General features: G+C 43.3%; 1 protein-coding gene and 1 non-coding gene across 3 annotated transcripts in view; both read right to left on the minus strand.

The window, feature by feature from the left end:
* gopc (golgi-associated PDZ and coiled-coil motif containing) overlaps window positions 1-5,868 on the minus strand; it is a 28,400-nt gene extending 22,532 nt beyond the window's left edge. The window contains exons 1-2 of one of the 2 annotated variants that reach the window (XM_048596992.1): window positions 5,398-5,511; window positions 3,673-4,100 (exon numbers count right to left, since the gene is read on the minus strand). In XM_048596992.1, coding sequence (XP_048452949.1) covers window positions 3,673-3,693 — 21 coding nt within the window. In that variant the 5' untranslated portion in view covers window positions 3,694-4,100; window positions 5,398-5,511. Of the gene's footprint in view, window positions 1-3,672; window positions 4,101-5,397 lie in introns of both variants that reach the window. The other variant, XM_020532777.2, reaches the window with a different exon arrangement.
* Window positions 5,869-11,869: 6,001 nt separating this feature from the next.
* Window positions 11,870-11,941, minus strand: trnac-gca. Its single transcript has one exon. It is a non-coding gene; the product is annotated as a tRNA-Cys (tRNA).
* Window positions 11,942-20,313: the final 8,372 nt, after the last annotated feature.

A 20,313-nucleotide genomic window follows, 5' to 3' on the forward strand; every position in this document is an offset into this window, starting at 1 on the left:
GGGGGGGGCACACGAAGCGCGCGCGGGAGGGACACAAAGCGCGCGAGAGAGAGACACACAAAGCACGCGAGAGGGAGAGAGACACAAAGCACACGCAGAAAACGAGGGGAGAGGGTGAAAGAGAGAGCGAGAAACAGAGAAAGGGAGTGACACACCCAGAGAGAGACAGACAGACATACACACAAGGTGCAGGGTGGGGGGGTGTGGAGTAGATAGAGAGACAGACACACACACACACAACATAAAATACAGCATATACAAAATACTTAGGAATGTAGAATCAGATATTTCATTTCTAATTAGTAAATGTAACATGAGTAATGGTCACTGTCATAGGTGACGTAACTGGCAACAGACAAATGTAATTTTACATTTCCCTTGTTTGTTGGTAAAATTGAAAGACTGGAGGAAGAGCATATGACTATTGCTTCCGTCTTTGTATTTTGCTTTCTTGATCTTTGAATAGCAGTTGAGGTTTGTTTTGTAGACATATATACGTGGTGTACAATTACCTGTATTGTAAAAGATATGTTACACAGACAAAAAAAACTAGTGACTTAAACAGTGTCACACCTTAATCTCATAGGTTTTGCTACTTCACCAAACAAAATTCACCAAAGATCCTCAGACAGCACCTTCCAAACCCACGACTCCATGACTACCTCCATCTAGAAGAACAAGGGCAGTAGACATATGGGAACACCACCACCTCCAAGCCACTCACCATCCGACTTGGAAATATATCGCTGTCCCTTCACTGTCGCTGAGTCAAAATCCTTGAATTCCCTCCCTAATGGCATTGAGGGTCAACCTACAGCTGGTGGACTGCAAGAAGACAGCTCACCACCACCTTCTCAAGGGCAACTAGGGATGGGCAAGAAATGCTGGCCAGCTAGCAATGCCCACATCCCACATATGAATTTTAAAAAGAACTTTGCTCCGGCTAAGAGTGTGGTGGAGTCAGTTTCAGTTCAGACTTTCCAAAGGGAATTATTTAGTTTTCTCAAGTGAAAAGAAATGCAGGCTATGAGTGAAAGGCAGGGTAATGGAGCTAGGTGAATTGCTCTTTAAAAGGCATACTAGGCTGACTGCCTTGTCTCTGCTGTAACCATTCCATGGTTCCTCATTTAGAAGTGAATCCACACTTAAGATAATGGCAAACATGCCTGATTGAAGTAACGTTTCAAACAGAGGCAGTGGTAGCTATGCTTTGAAGAAGACTGCATCACAGCAGATTAAATGAGCCAAAAAGAGGTGATAACCAGTTAGGCCAAAATTTCAAGCAGATAAAATACAACCTTCATCAGTTACTGCACAGTACATGGCTGAGGCTCTCTCTAAGTTTGGATTTTGAGGGAAAGGCACCTGGAAGATTTGCCTTAGTTGCCTTTAGAAGATGAAATTTGTGTGGTTTGCACAGTGCCTTGTTGCAGAAAACAGAATTACCTTAGGAAGTTGTGGTAAGGCTATTAGATATCTACCAGCCACCCATACAAGTGGCAGAGGCATCCAAAATTGTGAAAAGGTGGGAGGTCGCATAGCCAAAAACCAAGGGAAGGATCCCCATAGAATCATGGAAGAATAGCTTTAATACCAAGAACAATTAAAGCAAAATATAGAGGGCTGTGCGATATTATTTGGAATAATCCCAGGAAAAGTGAACAAACATTAAAGACTTTGTAGGTTAAGGGAACTCTTTGGGAGGTTGGAGCAGGGAGGTGGTTGATGAGCAATAGGTTTATAACATAAGCTTCAAAAGCTGTAGTGTTAAGCTCATAGTGCTTGTTTTGTTTACTTCTTGTTGAGGCATCAAAATATGCTATTGTTTAAAAACATGAAATCTTGTTGTGCAGTTCTGTTGGCTAATTTCAGGGTATTCTGATTTCTTCTCTAAACGCTAGTGGTCCCCTTAACATGATTGCAGCAATTGCGAATCACCTCAGTTTGGATGGCAACATAGTTTGCACATACACACGCACAGGCCAGCTATACTGCCATTGTTTGCTTGGTGAAGTACAGGTCTATGGAATGGTAAATTTAATCTTTTCTTCAACTAATTATGTCGCTCTGGGATAATCTACCTGTTGCAGGCATTACCAAATTATCATTAATCATTTCAGTCTAACAATAAAAGCTAATAGGGTGATAACAACAGGAAGTCAAACAAACTCTGCTCCTATGATGCTGCTTGGCCTGCTGTGTTCATCCAGCCTTGCACCTTGTTGTCTCGGATTCTCCAGCATCTGCAGTTCCTACTATCTCTGATTCAAAAATATATTATGATTGGTCTCAAGTACAATGTCAGAAGAATGAGGATAAAACAAACATAAAATTGGGCAGGATATCAGCACAGATCAAAGTATGGTACTCCACTTTCTTTATGAAGTTGATTGGCCTGCTTTACAGGTTCCACTGGCAGTTAAAGTAACATTTATCACATTTCCAGCCTATATCCATTTTAGTAAACTGACAGTAATTTTAGTGATCAGTACCCACATCTTCAAAACAATTTTATTTATTTTCTTAGTACATTTCTCTTCATGACAACACAAGGTTTCTGGTAGCATGTTTACGTCATCATGTAACATCCAAAGTGGCTATGACTGATCACCAACCTCTCTGTTACTGAAGGTTATTTAATCCTGTCCTCATCCAACATTCATATTCCAATACCACATGCAGGTAAAAAAAGCCATGCCTAGGGCAGTTAAGAATAAAAATTCAACCCAAACCTAGGATCAAATCTGGAACTTCCATAGTTATCTATAGCACTACTCACTAGAAAAATGTGTTTCATCAGCACAAGAGATTCCAAACCTAGTTAATAGGTTTGATCAAAGCTCCCCACTAGAAAAGATAACTTTTCTTTTTGTTTCACTTTGAGGGGAAGAAAAGCATGTAGTTTTTCAGGTGTTGGAGAACCACCCTTACACTTTTAAAACTGACTGAGTTATTTCTTTTCTGTACTGGAACCTATAACAAAATGATTAGAACAACTCAGTATTTCCCACAAATTGCAGCTCAGACCGCATCAGATGATAAATTACTGAACTTTTTAAACAATACAATCACTGTACCAAAAAGAATCGTTAATAAGTGATGCTGGTAAGGCCATCATTTATTGCTCACCCATAACTGCTCACAATTGCCTTCCTGAACAGTCGTAGTATATTTGATGTAGGTACCTACCAGCTGTGTTAGAGAATGGAATTTGACCCAGCAACAGTCAAACACATATAATTCGAAGTCAGGATGGTGTTTCCATGCACTGCTACTTTCTAGGTGGTAGAGGCTGAGGTTTTGTAAGGTACTGAAGAAGTTGCTTTAGCTCATTTTGTAGCTGGTACACACTGCTATCACTGTGCAGGACTGGTGGAGGGTGTGAATGTTTAACATTGTGGATAGAGTGCTGATCAAGCAGTTTTCACTGTGCTGGATGTTGCTGAAGATCTTGAGTGTTATTAGTGCTGCAGTCATCCAGGAAAGTGGACTGCATTTCAATATACTCTCAGTTTGTGCACAGCAAATGTCGGGACAGAATGTGGGTATCAGGTGATGAGGAAATTACCACAGAATTCCAGGCTTCTGAGCTGCACCCAGGAGCCACTGTATTTATATGGCTGGTCAAGTTAAATCTCTGGAATTTGTGAATTAAAAATAACTAAATATTACCATGTGGGACATGGGTTTCATTGCCTGAATTGCCTATTCCTAGTTGCCCTTGAGAAGATGGGTGTGAGCAGCCTTCTTGAACTGCTGCAGCCCATGTGCTACTAGTAGATCCACAATGCCGTTGAGAGGCTGTTGCTTGACTAATTCAAGAGACGATTTTGCCAATTTTCCTACTAATCCCCAGAAGTTAGAAAAAAGGACTTTGCAGGGTTGACAGCGCTGAATTTGCCCATTGTCATTTCCAGCGCCAAATTTGCCCATCGTCATTTCCAGTGTCTGGGTCCATGCCCGGTGGTCTTTCCAGTTTCATTCCTTTATTGAGAGTTTCTAGCAGTTGGTACAACAGAACGGCTTGCTAGGCCATCAGACGGCAGTTAACAGTCAATCACATGTATGCCAGACCAGGTGAAGTATGGCAATATTCTTCCCTAAAAGATGTTAGTTAGCATGTTAGGTTTTTGCACAACCAACAATGGTCTTATGATCATTAGATGATTACTTTACATTAAAATTTCACTAGCTGCCATGGTGGGATTTGAATCCTACTACCCAGAACATTACCTGGATTCCTAGTTCAGTAACTATACCACTTGGCCACCACATTATCTTCAATCAATGGTCTGCTCCTTAACCAGAGTGCATGTTACTCTTTCATTTGATTTTAAAACCAACCTGTTCAGCGATGTTATGAACCCCCCCCCCCATAGTAGACAGGACATGAACCCAGGCCTCCTGGCTCAGAGATAGGGAAACTACCACAACAACTCTTATGCTACTCTTTCGAAAACTTCCAATAAATTGGTTAAACATGATTTTTCTTTTTAGACATCTATAAGAAAATTTTGCTATTCAGTTTTACATATTAATATTAATACACAGTCAGCCTCAGAAAGGGGTTGATCTAAACAAGTATTTCTATTGAGGTATTAATGTTACTGTTTTGACATCAGTAAAAGATTGATACCATGGGGGTGGATCTCTGTTGAGATACAATCAGTAATATACTGATCCTCAGTATATTAAATGTATATCATATATGGGCTAATCCAATTCTTTGTTGAGATACTGACATCACTGCATTGATCTTCAGAAAGAGCAGATTTCAACACGTGATCTCTAGTGAGCTATTGACATTAACATATGGACCCTCAGTGAGTGGAGTGATCCAATTTGGAGAGAGGGTCTTTTTTTTTTAAAATTCACTGGCAGGATGTGGACATCTCTGGCTAAGCCAGCATTTACAGCCTAAAAGACATTAGTGAACCACATGAATTTTTCCGACGACTGCCAATGGTTTCACGGTCATCATTAGACCCTTAATTCAGGAGTTTATTTTTTCTCTGTGGTGCAATATTCAGTAAAAGGTTAATCGAATGAGGGATTTCTATTGAGATATTAACAGTGACTTATGGGCCCGCAGCAAAGGTCTGATGCAATGAGAGATCGCTATAGAAATTGACACCAAGGAAGTGGATGGACAATGCAAGCGAGTCTCTATTGCCATATTAACATCACTATATTGACCCTCAGAGGCTGACCCAATGGATGGGACTATATTGAGATACAGTATTGATAGTAATGTACTGACCCTCAGTATGGGGCTGATCCAGTGTGGCGGGCGGGATGGCTATTGAGATATTCACATTAATCTGCAGATTCTCAGTAAGGGAGACAGGGTGGGAGGGGTTCTCTATTCCCACAGTCACATTAAACCGCTGGTCTCACCTCCAGTTTGTGGTTGATCTGGAAGACGGTCTGCGCCTTGTGACAAAGCTGTGCGAAGCAGGAGCTGAGCGCCGTCATCTTCTGGCGGCCCTCGTAGGTGATCTCGGACTGGTCGGGGTCGATCTCCCCCAGGAGCAGGTCCACATCCACGAAGGCCTTGTCAAACTCCTTCTCCAGCACCTCCAGCCAGCGGAACATGGAGGGGCCGGCTGCCGCTGCCGGCGGAGCCCCGGCCGAGGAGGCCATAGTTGACGCTGCAGGACAGGAGAGAAGGGAGTAGGTGGCGGTTGGTGACTCCGACCCGCAGCCCTGTACCCTGTGCCCGGAGTTTCCTCTCTTCTCCTCCTCCTCCTCCTCCTCCCTGGACCCCGGCGCCGCCTCCGGTTCCGGTTGTCAAGGAGCCCACTCTCGATTGCTCGCGCCTGCCACAACAGTAGAAGGCCGAGCGAGTGGAGCGAGGAACGGTCGTTCGAGCCGTCACCATGGAGAAAGGGGGCAGGGCCAGAATGCGCGGCAGAAACACCGCCCACCGCCGGCGCGCCCGCCCACTCACACACACTCCCGCCGCCCCGCAACAGCAACAACTTGCATTTATATGGCGCCTTGAACACAACTCACCTTTTCCTGGAGGTACAGCGCAAAATATGACGAAGCGCCCCGTCCGGGAGCTTTTGGGCCAGTTGAACCAAAACATAGAAATGCAACAGAACACTGCGGATGCTCAAGATCTGAAACCAAAGCAGAAATTGCTGAAGAAACTCACCAGGGCTGGCAGCATCTGTCGGGAGAAAGCGACATCTGGTCTATCGCTGAGTTTCTCCTTCAATTTCTGTTTTTGAACGAAAACATTGGACAGAAGTAGCTTCCAAGGTGCATTTCGAAGAAGAAAAATGAAGTGGCAAGGCAGAGAATTTTATGGAATAATTTCAGAAATTGGGACTAAACCGCTAGTGCAGCCCCACTGGTGGTGGAATGTTTAATGTCCGGGAATCTGAATTGGAGGAAGTCAGGTGATCAGAGGACAAGTCAGAGTACAGAAAGGAGATAGAAGGCTTGCTGATTTGGTGCATTGAAAACAACCTCTCATTCAACGTCGGCAAAACTAAAGAACTGATCATTGACTTCAGAAAGAAGGGTGAAGAACACGCCCCCATCTACATCAACAGAGCTGAGGGTGAGACTGTCAAGTTTCTAGGAGTGACAATAACTGACAACCTGTCCTGGATTTCCCACATAAATGCAACAGTCAAGAAGGCACAATAATGCCTCTCCTTCCTCAGGCAGTTCAGGAAATTTGGCATGTCCACAAGGTCCCTCACTAGTTTTTACAGAGGCGGGACTGAAAGCATACTGTCTGGGTGCATAATGGCTTGGTATGGCAATTGTTCTGCCCAGGACCGTAAGAAACTACAGAAGGTTGTGTGCAAAGCCCAGACTATCGCAGAAGGCAACTTCCATCCATGGGCTCCATTTACACAGCTCGTTGCCAACATCATCAAGGACCCATTGTACCCCAGCAATGCTCTCTTATCACCTCTTCCTTCAGGCAGAAGATACAGAAGCTTGAACACACACACCAGCAGGTTCAAGAACAGCTTCTTCCCTGCCATTATTAGACTGATGAATGGACTTTCTAACTTCAAATAATGCTGATTTTGCTAATGTTGATCTTGAACCTAGCACACACCCTGTGCGATGCAACTTGTATGACTCTGCCTGGTTTTGTTTTTTGCCCTACAATCTGTATGTCCTTGCTTACTATGAGCTGCCTGTACTGCTCGTAAATAATGCTTTTCACTGTACTTAGCTACACTTGACAATAAATCAATCAAATCAAATCAGAGGGTTGTGGGACTGGAGGAGATGAAGAATATAGGGTGAAAAGAGGACATGAATGGGATTTGATGTCAATGAGTACATGGGCAGTGAAGTGTTGGATAACTTCAGGTTCACAAAGGGTAGAAAACTCTTTGAGAGCAGAACAAGGAGACCTCTGGAATAGTCAAATCTGGAGGTAACAATGACTCGGATGAGTTTCAAAAGCACAACAGATGAAACAGTGTCAGAATTGTATGATGTTATAGAGGTTGACATTGGATGTGTTAATGATACCATGAATATGTGGCTGGAAGCTCCCCTCGGGGTCAAATATAACACCAAGATTGGGAACAGAGATAGTAGGAACTGCAGATGCTGGAGAATCCGAGACAACAAGGTGCAGAGCTGGATGAACACAGCAGGCCAAGCAGCATCATAGATTGGGAACAGTCTGGTTTAGTCTCATACAGATGGCAGGGAGAGGGATGACATTGGCTAGGGATCAGATTGGAGTATAGATTGAATCTTTCAATCTTTCCAATATTTATTTGGAGAAACTTTCTGCTTATCCAGTGGTGGGTATTTGTTAAGCAGTCTGCTAATTTCACAACAGCAGAAAATGTTCACAAGACCTGGCTTAATAATGTCCAGTCATTCAGAGAAGAGCAGTTTAAAGGAACAGGAGTAGTCTATTCAGCCCCTCAAGCCTGTCTCACCATTCAGTAAAATCATGGCTGATTTATGGCCTAACCCCATAGACCTGCCTTTGGTATTATAGCCCTTAATGGCTTTGCTTAACAAAAAAACCCTCAACTTTAAAAGAAACAATTGATCTAGCATCAACTGCCTTGTTTGAAAGAGCATTCCAAACATCTACCACCCTTGTGTATGCTTCCTAACATTTTTCTGAATGGTCTGGCCCTAACTTTTAGACTATATCCCCCAGTTCTAGAATCCCCAACCAATGGAAACAGATTATCTTTGTCTACACTGTCTTTTCCTGTTAATATCTTGAAAATGATAATCAGATCACCCATGAACTTTCTAAATTCTAGAGAAAATAGGCCTAATCTGCATAGTAATTTAACCCTTGAAGTCTAGTAATCATTCTTGAAAATGTTTGTTTTACTCCCTCCAAGGCTAATAATAAATCCTTTCTCTAAGGTAGGTCGCACAGATATATCGATAATACTCCAACTGGGGTCTAACCAGAGTTTTATGTAGCTGCAGCAGAATGTCTGCCTCCTTATACTCTTAGTCCTCTAAATATTAAAGGCGAACATTCTATTAACCTTTCTGATCATTTTCTCCATCTGTCTGTGGCTTTTTAAAGATCAATGCACCTGAATCCCCAAGTCTCCTTTGTCACTACCTTAAAAATTTCAATACCGTTTGTCAGATATGACTACCTGTCATGAATCCATGTGGACTCTCCTTGATTAACTAAAAAGTTTGAGGTGTTCAATCACCTTATCTGTGATTATAGACTCCAGCAATTTCGCCACCACAGATGTTAGGCTAACTGATGTGCAATTCCTGGTTTCCTTTTTTGCCGTTCTTAAACAGCAGAGTGACGTGCAATTTTCCAATCCAGACAGACACTCCAGTATCTAGGGAACTCTGAAAGTTTGACTGTCTGACTTGTGTCAGCGATGGATCTTTATTTAAATGTCACATTTCATATCTAGGGAAGAAAGATTTTGAACAGAAGGCCATTAAGCTACGAGGTGCTTCAACAAATGGCTATTGATGGAAAGCTCCAAATGTCATGGAAAAAGATGTTGAATCAGTGTTGAAAAGGGGGTATAGAACACAGTCTGGGAAGACTGGGCTTACAAGAGAGGATACAAGAACCAGGGGTCAAATGACCTCCTGTAATATAATTTTAATCATCCTACAAAACCTTTCCTTGATATAGAGTCCAGATCTAGAGTGGTTAACAAATATTGGCTTTGAACTTCGGTTGATATGTTCTGTAAGAAGTTTCCCACACACTGAGCTGATGCCTGTTTTGTAGGTTATTGATTTAATTCAGATTAGTTGTTCCCGAATGGTTTTGATTTGTTAAGTCCAAGTATATATTGGGTGTAATTGATGATCCCAATTCAAATTTGACATATTTACGGAGAGTATCAGTGCAAACTCATGTGCAGAAGGATAGGGAGATAAGTCAATGTGTATTCCTGCAGAATTGTTGGAGATTTAACTTTTAACTGCACTTAAACCACAAATCCATCGTCGATTGTCAGAAAAACTACCTGGGTCACTTAGGGAGGAAAACTGACATTCTTACCTGGCCTGGTCTATGTACCTCCAGACCCACAATGTGGCAATGTGGGTGACTCTTAACAGCCCTCTGGGGGATTAGGGACGGTCAATAAATGCTGGCCTAGGCAGCAATGTCCTCATCCTGTGAATGAATGAATAAAATATATTAAAATATTTAGTTTTAAAGTATGAAATATATCTGTGATTGTAAGACACTATTTTTGAGGAAAGTAATTAATAGCAATGTAAATGCTTTTTTAACTGAAATAATTCAATGGCTTCACATTTCTAGATGTTGCTTCCTCTGGTATGGAAATTTTTTTTCAGCAAGCTGGCCTTGGTGAGGGTAATCAATGGTGTTACTAACAATCATTCTACTTTCATTGTCCTGTTGATGGATTACGTGTTGTTTTGCACAAAATTAGCAGGAACCTACTTTAGAATAAAGGACATTCAGCTCAAACTAGCCTGACATAATGAATATTTTTATTTACAAATAAAACAAAAACGTGATGCACAATATTGCAAAGCAAATCATTAATGGTAAAAACATATATGTACAAGAAAGCTCATAATTAAATACATATCTTATTGACCATCAAAAATAATCCATTGGGCCCAGGTTTTGCCAACAGATGGAATTAAGCCCTGTTCGAATTTGTATGGCATTGGGCCAAAATGTTCAGTTCAGAGAATGGAAGATCTACATATCTCATTCTTTTCACAAATAAACTTTCAAAGATATTGTGTAGATTGCAATTTGTTTAGGATTCTTCTCATTTTGAATTATTGACATGATATCAATCTGCATCTTTTGGTCTAGTGCCATATAAATTTGAACAAGGCTTAAAATCAGTGTCAAAATCGACGGCTATTTTATTTCTTCTTTTACGATCGACTGCAGCACTGTGCATCATACTTCTGTTTCATTTGTAAATAAATATTAGCTGCTTAAGGCTGGTTTGAGCTTAATATTGGTATGCTTTATAATCTACTCTTTCAAACTGTTCTGTCACCCTTAATTATTCCCGTACATGTATAGATATTTATAAAATCATGAGGGGCATGGATAGGGTAAATAGACAAGGTCTGTTCCCCAGGGTGTTTCTCCAAAGCTAGAAAGCATAGGTTTAAGGTGCGAGGAGAAAGATATAAAAGGGACCTAAGGGGCAACTTTTACATGCAGAGGGTGGTGTATTTATGGAATGAACTGCCAGATGAAGTGGTGGAGGCTGGTACAATTACAACATTTAAAAGGCATCTGGATGGGTCTATGAATAGGAAGGGTTTAGAGGAATATGGGCCAAGAATTAAAAAATGGGACTAGATTTATATAGGACATCTGGTCGGCATGGACAAGTTGGACTGAAGGGTCTGTTTCCATGCTGTATATCTCTATGATTCTATGTGCACACAAGTCCCTTTGTTCCTGCACCCTATTTAGAGTTGTACCTTTATCTTAGACCTATGTTTTTCCTACCAAAATGAATCATAATATTTCTTTTGCTTATATATCCTGGAATACTGAATGAAGAATACATGAACGAGGTGATTCTTTATTCATATCAGGAATTCAGGGAGCCCCCTGGGTTTATTTGCTAGAGAAAGTGTTGTAATCACCAGTTGCAATTATGAATTTATTTTATTAATCCTGCCTTAGTTGCTGAATGAACTGACTTCCAGGTAGTGCTGCACTACGGTGCTTCCACCATTCCAATCCGGAGTAACAACTCACATTTTGCTATCATTGGGCGGCTTAGTTAAAGGTATAGATTATTTATTTGATAACATTGATCAGAGTTCATGCAACATTTTATTCTTTAATCGTAGCGATATAGATACATAAACATATACCGTGAATAAGGAACAAGCGACATATCTTTCTAAGCCTCTTTTTTTTTAATTTCTTGCTCCCCTCCCGTTCTTTCCCCGGGGATTATCTGCAGTAAGTAAAAGCTAAAGTGCAGAAAGTGAACCAGGTAGAGACAAAAGTGTCAACACCCCCAGTTGCCTTTTCAGCAGTCTCGGAATTAAATTTTAATCGCAGCGCCTCCTTCCAGCTTTGTGGAAAATTTCCAATTTCTGATTTGCCCACCGTACGAAGATTAATCGACATTTGACAGCTGCCTGAGCGAACGTTTTAGCATTTTTGACACACATGAAGTGGAGTGGACCTCGTTCAGTTTTAATGAACGAGGGCTAGGGGCCAAAGACTAAACAAAGGAGGTTAAAATCTGTGGATTTCTCTTTTCCTGCCTAGTCATATTTTATTCCTTTTGTTCACGAAAGGAGGTAATTTAATGGTATTGTCAACGCAAATAAAATAGAAGTAGTTTAATTGTTTGTGCTTGCTTCCCTTTTTACAAAGAAAAAAAGGGCATTTCGAAGGGGGCACCCGGATTTGAACCGGGGACCTCTTGATCTGCAGTCAAATGCTCTGCCACTGAGCTATACCCCCTTTCGGTAACGTTAGTTTGGAATAGTCCTGATGACTGTGTAAAGAAGGGGCGGGGAGTATTGTGTTCTGCCTGCTTGGACGTTCCGAAGCTGATCGAACGCACCTCACTCGCTGACGGACAGGCACCGGTCGGTCCTGCACCGCCGGGAGACGCGCCTCTTATTGAATGAAGTGGAGTTTCCCAAGTGGGCCTACACCAGCCGGTGTTTCCTATCTCCTTGAAAAGTTCCAAAAGTGACATATTGACTTTGTATCGAAGTTCGGCTATTGTTTAAAAAAAAATGCCCTTACTGATGCTGGGAAATGCTAATAATTTTCCGGTAGTGTTGATAAAAATGCCATTCTGCATTATACGTGCTACTGGTTGGAGACAAGTTTTCTGCAGAGTGCAACTACACTAAATTGGGATTTTTCACAGCCTTTTCCAACTAAAATTAAATCGAAAAATGCCAGTGGCATGGATCTGCTGCACTTACGGAAGTGTAGTGGAGCTACAGTCTCAAAAATCTTAGCTAGTAGTTTCAAGTCAACTGCCGTCGAAACATCAATCGCCTCAACCTCTCCACCCCTCTCACCCACTCCAACCTCTCCCCCGCAGAACGTGCAGCCCTCCGCTCCAATCCCAACTTCACCATAAAACCCGCGGACAAGGGAGGCGCAGTTGTAGTATGGCACACTGACCTCTACATCGCCGAGGCCAGACGCCAACTCTCCGACACCTCCTCCTACCGCCCCCTTAATCATGACCCCACCCCTGAGCACCAAACCATCCACAACCTCATCACCTCTGGTGACCTCCCACCCACAGCCTCCAACCTCATCGTTCCCCAACCTCGCACTGCCCGCTTCTATCTCCTTCCCAAAATCCACAAACCTGAATGCCCTGGTCGACCCATTGTCTCTGCCTGCTCCTGCCCCACCGAACTGATCTCCAACTATCTAGACTCCATTTTCTCCCCCTTGGTCCAGGAGCTCCCTACCTATGTCTGTGACACCACCCACGCCCTCCACCTCCTCCAGAACTTCCAATTCCCCGGTCCCCAACACCTCATCTTCACCATGGATGTCCAGTCCCTCTACACCTGCATTCCCCATGCAGATGGCCTAAAGGCCCTCTGCTTCTTCCTGTCCCGCAGGCCCGACCAGTCCCCCTCCACTGACACCCTCATCCGCTTAGCCGAACTCGTCCTCACCCTCAACAACTTCTCTTTCAATTCCTCCCACTTCCTACAGACAAAGGGGGTAGCCATGGGTACCCGCATGGGCCCAAGCTACGCCTGCCTCTTTGTAGGTTACGTGGAACAATCCCTCTTCCGTACCTACACCGGCCCTAAACCACACCTCTTCCTCCGTTACATTGATGACTGTATCGGCGCCGCCTCGTGCTCCCACGAGGAGCTGGAACAGTTCATCCACTTCACTAACACCTTCCACCCCAACCTTAAGTTTACCTGGACCATCTCTAACACCTCTCTCCCCTTCCTGGACCTCTCTGTCTCCATATCGGGCAACCACCTAGAAACCGATATTCATTTCAAGCCCACCGACTCCCACAGCTACCTAGAATACTCCTCCTCCCACCCACCTTCCTGCAAAAATGCTATCCCCTATTCCCAATTCCTTCACCTCCGCCGCATCTGCTCCCAGGATGAGGCATTCCACTCCCGTACATCTCAGTTGTCCTAGTTTTTCAAGGACTGTAACTTCCCCTCCTCAGTGGTCGAGAACGCCCTCAACCGTGTCTCCCACATCTCCCGCAACTCATCCCTCACACCCCGTCCACGCAATAAGAACCAAAAAAGAATCCCCCTCGTCCTCACGAAATACCCCACCAACCTCCGGATCCAACGCATCATCCTCCGACACTTCCGCCATCTGCAATCCGACCCCACCACCAAAGACATCTTTCCCTCCCCACCCTTATCTGCTTTCCGGAGGGACCACTCTCTCCGTGACTCCCTTGTCCGCTCCACACTCCCCTCCAGCTCCACCACACCCGGCACTTTTCCCTGCAACTGCAGGAAGTGCTACACCTGCCCCCATACCTCCTCCCTCACCCCCATCCCAGGCCCCAAGAAGACTTTCCACATCAAGCAGATGTTCACCTGCACATCTGCCAATGTGGTATACTGCATCCGCTGTACCCGGTGTGGCTTCCTCTACATCGGGGAAACCAAGCGGAGGCTCGGGGACCGCTTTGCAGAACACCTACGCTCAGTTCGCAATAAACAACTGCACCTCCCAGTCGCGAACCATTTCAACTCCCCCTCCCATTCCTCAGACGACATGTCCATCCTGGGCCTCCTGCAGTGCCACAACGATGCCATCCAAAGGTTGCAGGAACAGCAACTCATATTTCGCTTGGGAACCCTGCAGCCCAATGGTATCAATGTGGATTTCACAAGTTTCAAAATCTCCCCTCCCCCTACCACATCCCAAAACCAGTCCAGCTCGTCCCTGCCTCCCTAACCTGTTCTTCCTCCCACCTATCCCCTCCTCCCACCTCAAGCCACACCTCCATCTCCTACCGACTAACCTAATCCCGCCCCCTTGACCTGTCCGTCCTCCCTGGACTGACGTATCCCCTCCCTAACTCCCCACCTACACTCACCTTTACTGGCCCCATCCCCGCCTCTTCAACCTTGTTTCCTCTCCACCTATCCTCTCCTCTATCCATCTTCTATCCGCCTCCCACTCTCTCCCTATTTATTTCAGAACCCCCTTCCCCTCCCCCTTTTCTGATGAAGGGTCTAGGCCCGAAACGTCAGCCTCCCTGCTCCTATGATGCTGCTTGGCCTGCTGTGTTCATCCAGCCCTGCACCTTGTTGTCTCTAGTAGTTTCAAGTGATTTGTTTGCACTGACATGCCAACTCCTGGTGTCTCTTCTACTTGATTGTCCATCAAAAACAAATGAGCAAAAGCGCCTCTCTTTTAAAGGGACTCAGACAACAAAATTTAAACAACTATGTTTTAAAAATGAAGCATGAAATTATAAGATTATTTGTGCTACTCCGCACACCGGTTCATCTGGTCAGGAAAGACATCAAGAACTCAGGTCCTCACTCCTTTTCCATGCCCACCAAAACTCTGAAATAACGGCAGAAAAGAGGCAGTCAGTCAAACTGAAGAACCTCATGGTCTGGGCATTGTCTGGACCTGAGAATGAAAATATTGGCCAGGAGCAGACCCACAAGAAGGTCCCCCAGCTGACTACCCTCTCTGCTCAGTAATCAAAGGAACAGGAGAGACGTCCACGGGGGGTGGAAGGGTTCTAACATGTATGAAGATCAAAAATTGTAGCGTTGATACAAAGCATTTTTCTTTCAATTGATTCTGTAACTACAGTGTAACAATGAACTTAATGCAGAGTTAAGGCTCAACCTGACTTAGAATCATAGAGTCGTAGAGATAAACAGCACGGAAACAGACCTTCAGTCCAACTCATCCATGCTGACCAGATAGCCTGCGTAAATGTAGTCCCATTTTCCAGCATTTGGCTTATATCCCTCTAAACCCTTCCTATTCATATACCCGTCCAGATGCCTTTTAAATGTTGTAATTGTACTAGCCTCCACCACTTCATCTGGTTGCTCATTCCATACACGCACCACCCTCTGCCTGAAAAAGTTGCCCCTTAGGTCCCTTTTATATCTTTCCCTTTTCACTTTGGACTCCCCCACCCTGGGGAAAAGACCTTGCCTGTTTACCCTATCCATGCCCCTCATGTTTTTATAAACCCTGATAAGGTCGCCCCTCTGCCTCTGATGCTCCAGGGAAAGTAGCCCCAGCCTATTCAGCCTATCCCTGTAGCTCAAACCCTCCAATCCTGGCAACTTCCTTGTAAATCTTTTCTGCACCTTTGAAGTTTCACAACATCCTTCCTATAGGAGGGGGGCCAGAATTACATGCAATACCCCAAAAGAGGCCAACTTGAAGGAAGAACTCTTACTCCAGGTGGCTTATAGCAATGTAGGAAAAAGCAAAAGTCCTTCAAGTCTGTCCTGCAATTCAATGAGCCTGTTCATCTGTACCCTAATTCCGGGAGTGGGTGGGGTCATGGTGGGAACCGAGATTTCCAATCTCAAACATGCACTCAGCATGTTGCGGATTGCTGCAAATGATGCCATCTTGAAGGAGTTTGCAGTGCAAACCATGGACAATAGGCAAGGGACTCTCCTGCCAAGTGTGGAAATGCAGTTTTTAAAAGATCATCCATATTTGGATGGACTGATAGGTGTTTCTATAACCATCATTATAGTCCCATCTGCTATGTTCCCTCCCTGGGCAAATGACTTCATGGAGATTGTGCAGGAGAATATATGAATAATCTGCAGGAGAAAGCGGTTGAGCCAAAAGTTGCAGTATATGTTGGTACCAATGTCGTACAGAGGGCAGATATTGAGGTCTGTTTGTCAGTTTTTCAGGAAGAAGGGCAAATTTAAAATGTAGAATCTTGAAGGCATTAATCTCTGTATTGTACCCAGTTCTATTTGCTAGTGAGATTAGAAATAGGAAACTAGGGGAGATCAATGTGTGGCTTTGACTTCTGGATGGTTATAGGCTCTGGGAGCATTGGAACCAGTTCTGAAACAAAAGGTACATGTTTGAAAGGGACAGATTGCACCTTAACAGGACTGGGACCAATATCGCTGCCAGGAGATTCATTATGTATGACAATGGCCACTAACATAAATAAGGAGAAAAGAGGAATTAGGTGAATAAAGTCAGATTGCTGAACAGTATGAGAAAATGTTTTTCATAGAGACAATGATAATGACTTGAAACTCACACCCAGTAAGGGGGTGAAAGTGAAATCAATCAACAATTTCAAAAGAAAGATTGTTTCTAAAGCATATGTGATTTTCTCAATTTCTCTAGAGTGCAAACTATCAAGTCCTGGGATGTCTTTGGTATTTTTTTTTGCTTACTTGGACTAGTTATTTCAAGTCTTGGATTCATAATTCATTTCCCCAGACTGCTTTGTACAATCTTACCATGCTTTACTTTGAACATTGATAAGTATTATTCAACTAGCCTGCCATTTCCACATTTTCATATGCATTGATATCTGTGTCTGTTTGGACCCATGGCTGGCAAGAGTCTTTTTTTCAGTCACCCATGAAATGTGGGCATCAGTATTTATTGTCAATCCCTAATTACCCTGGAGAAAGTGGTGGTGAGTTGCCTTCTTGAACCACTGCAGTCCTTAGGGTGCAGGAACACCCACAGTGTTGTTATAAAGGGGATTCCAAGAGTTTAACCCCAAACCAATGAAGGAGCACCGATATAGTTCCAAGTCAGGATGCTGTATGGTTTAGAGGGAAACTTGCAGGTGGAGGTGTTCCAATAAATCTGCTGTCCTTGTCCTAAATGGTAGAGGTCACATTTTTGGAAGGTGCTATAGGAGGAACCTAGTGAATTGTCACAGTGAATCAAGGAGTTGGTATACACTGCTGGTTAGTGGCTTACAATACACAGTGATGTCACTGTGGGATCATGCTCAATAGCGACCGAGATCGGTGTGTGGTGAAAATAACCTCTTCATTGACCACCCACAGTGGCACAGTTCAAGGTGGCAATGGAATCCAAAGTACAGTTTTACAATAGCCTTTTTTATACACACTTCTTACATATGTTAAAATTTTAGCACTATGGTGTCACATAATTGTGTCTATTGTACACAAGTTTGCATCACATCTACCTTGGGGAAACAGGAGATAGTTTAAGCACTTGCTAAGTGCTGGCTGTTACTCCTGATGGGATTAGAGTGTCTGTCCATTCTGGGCTTGCATAATAAGAGGTATTGGACCTTTTGTCTTTAAAGTTAGTAATGTTCGTAGAAATACTAGACTTATATGATCTAAATAAGTGAGAAATTATACGCATACTAAATAAAAGTATAGAGGATATTAAACTGATCTCCTACAGCTGGGTTGAGAGATTTCATTTACTATTGCCAGTCTTTGACAGTTCCTACAAATTCATTCATGCAGTTTCACGGAAGCACTGTTTTGATCGTAAGTTTATTAAAAGGGGTAGCCCTATTTAATATGCATTTAAAAAGTATGAATCTGTACATTAGTACAAAATGGAAGTTCCTAAATAAAAATTAGAAATAGGTAGTACAATGTTATAGAAATGAGTAGTGTATAAGGAAATTTCAAACAGATAAAATGCAGCAGACTCTAGGGACATGCTGATGGAGGAAACTGTATGATGTCCTGCAGCCCATTCAGGGCCCAAGAGATGGTTACTAAGGACTAATTAATATTATAATCTTTCCATAGTTTTGAGTGAGTTATGGAGACACGATGGCTGGGATGGTATTGTTCTGAGTAGGTTACAGTATTAACACTTATTCAGGGGTAGCCTTTGATACAGAAATAGGTCTAAACATTGCTTACAGCATGAGGCCAATAAAAATTGAAAGATATAAAGAAACAATAATGGGTTGGCTGACTAGGAAGGGATGTTTGATTGAGTTTATCTTGTAGGAGTAAAATGTACTACAAAATTGCAATTTTATGAATGAATGAATGGAAATGCGGTATTGTAAACATAGGGCATTTGTGAATGAGTTAGTAAGGAGAGTCACAGCACAATATCTCATACCACCAAGATTAATTCAATTCCTTCAGTAGCTGAGGTTACTATGAAGGACTCTCCTTCTCATAGCTTTGCCCTCCCCTTACCTGCAGTGTTGTAGCCCTCAGGTTAAACGACCACCAGTTGTCTGTCTCTAATGAGAGAGTGGTCTATAACTGTGGTAACTTAATCTTACACACTCCAGTCAGTGATGAAGGGAGCGAATGTTTCAAGCTGCTTGATGGGGTGCCGATTTAAACGACCACCAGTTGTCTGTCTCTAATGAGAGAGTGGTCTATAACTGTGGTAACTTAATCTTACACACTCCAGTCAGTGATGAAGGGAGTGAATGTTTCAAGCTGCTTGATGGGGTGCCGATCAATCAGGCTGCTTTGTGATAGAGTCATACTGCACGGAAACAGACCCTTCAGTCCAACTCATCCACACTGACCAGACATCCCAACCTGACCTAATCTCATTTGCCAGCATTTGGCCCATATCCCATTAAATCCTTCCTATTCATATATATATCCAGAGATAGTAGGAACTGCCGATGCTGGAGAATCTGAGGTAACAAGGTGTAGAGCTGGATGAACACAGCAGGCCAATCAGAAATCATTTCTGAAGAAGGGTCCAGACCCGAAACATCAGCTTTCCTGCTCCTCTGATGCTGCTTGGCCTGCTGTGTTCATCCAGCTCTGCACCTTGTTATCTCATATATATATCCAGTTGCCTTTTAAATGCTGTAATTGTACCCACCTCCTCCACTTTCTCTGACAGCTCGTTCCATACATGCACCACCCTCTTCATGAAAAGGTTATCCCTCCAGTCCTTTTTAAATCTTTTCCCTCTCAACTGAACCTATGCCCTCTGGTTTTGGACTCCCCTACCCTGGGAAAAAGATCTTGGCTATTCACCCTATCCGTGCCCCTCATGATTTTATAAACACCTATAAGGTCACCTCTCAGCCTCTGACTGTCCAGGCAAAAAAGCCCCAGCCTATTCAGCCTCTCCCTATAACTTAAACCCTCCAGCCCCAGCAACATCCTTGTAAATCTTTTCTGTACCCTCTCAAGTTTAACAACATCCTTCCTATAGAAGGGCAACCAGAATTGTACACAGTGTTCTAATAGTGGCCTCACCAATGTCCTGTACAGCTGCAACATGACGTCCCAACCCCTATACTCAGTGTTCTGACCAATGAATGCAAACGCCTTCTTCACCACCATGTCTACCTGCGACTCCACTTTCAAGGAACTATGCACCTGCACCCTTAGGTCTCTTTGTTTGGCAACGCTCCCCACGATCCTACCATTAATTGTATAAGTCCTGCCTTGATTTGCCTTATCAAATTGCAACACCTCACATTCATCTAAATTAAACTCCATTTGCCATTCCTTGGCCCATCGGCCTATCTAATCTAACCATTGCACTCTGAGATATTCTTCTTCCATGTCCACTACACCACTTATTTTGATGTCATCTGCAAACTTACTAACCATACTTCCTATGTTCACATTCAAATCATTTATATAAATGACGAAAGGCTATGGACCCAGCACCTTGTGGCATACCACTGGTCACAGGTTTCCAGTCCAAAAAGCAACCCTCTATCATGACTCTCTGTCACCTACCTTCAAACTAATTTTGTATCCAATTGGCTAGCTCCCCCTGGATCCCATGTAATCTAACTTTACTAACCAGTCCACCATACGCAACCTCATCAAATGCTGTGCTGAAGTCCATATGGACAACGGCCGCTACTCTGCCTTTATTAATCATCTTTG

This window comes from Rhincodon typus, chromosome 5 (assembly GCF_021869965.1).
Source record: "Rhincodon typus isolate 14 chromosome 5, sRhiTyp1.1, whole genome shotgun sequence".
Lineage (NCBI taxonomy): Eukaryota > Metazoa > Chordata > Chondrichthyes > Orectolobiformes > Rhincodontidae > Rhincodon > Rhincodon typus.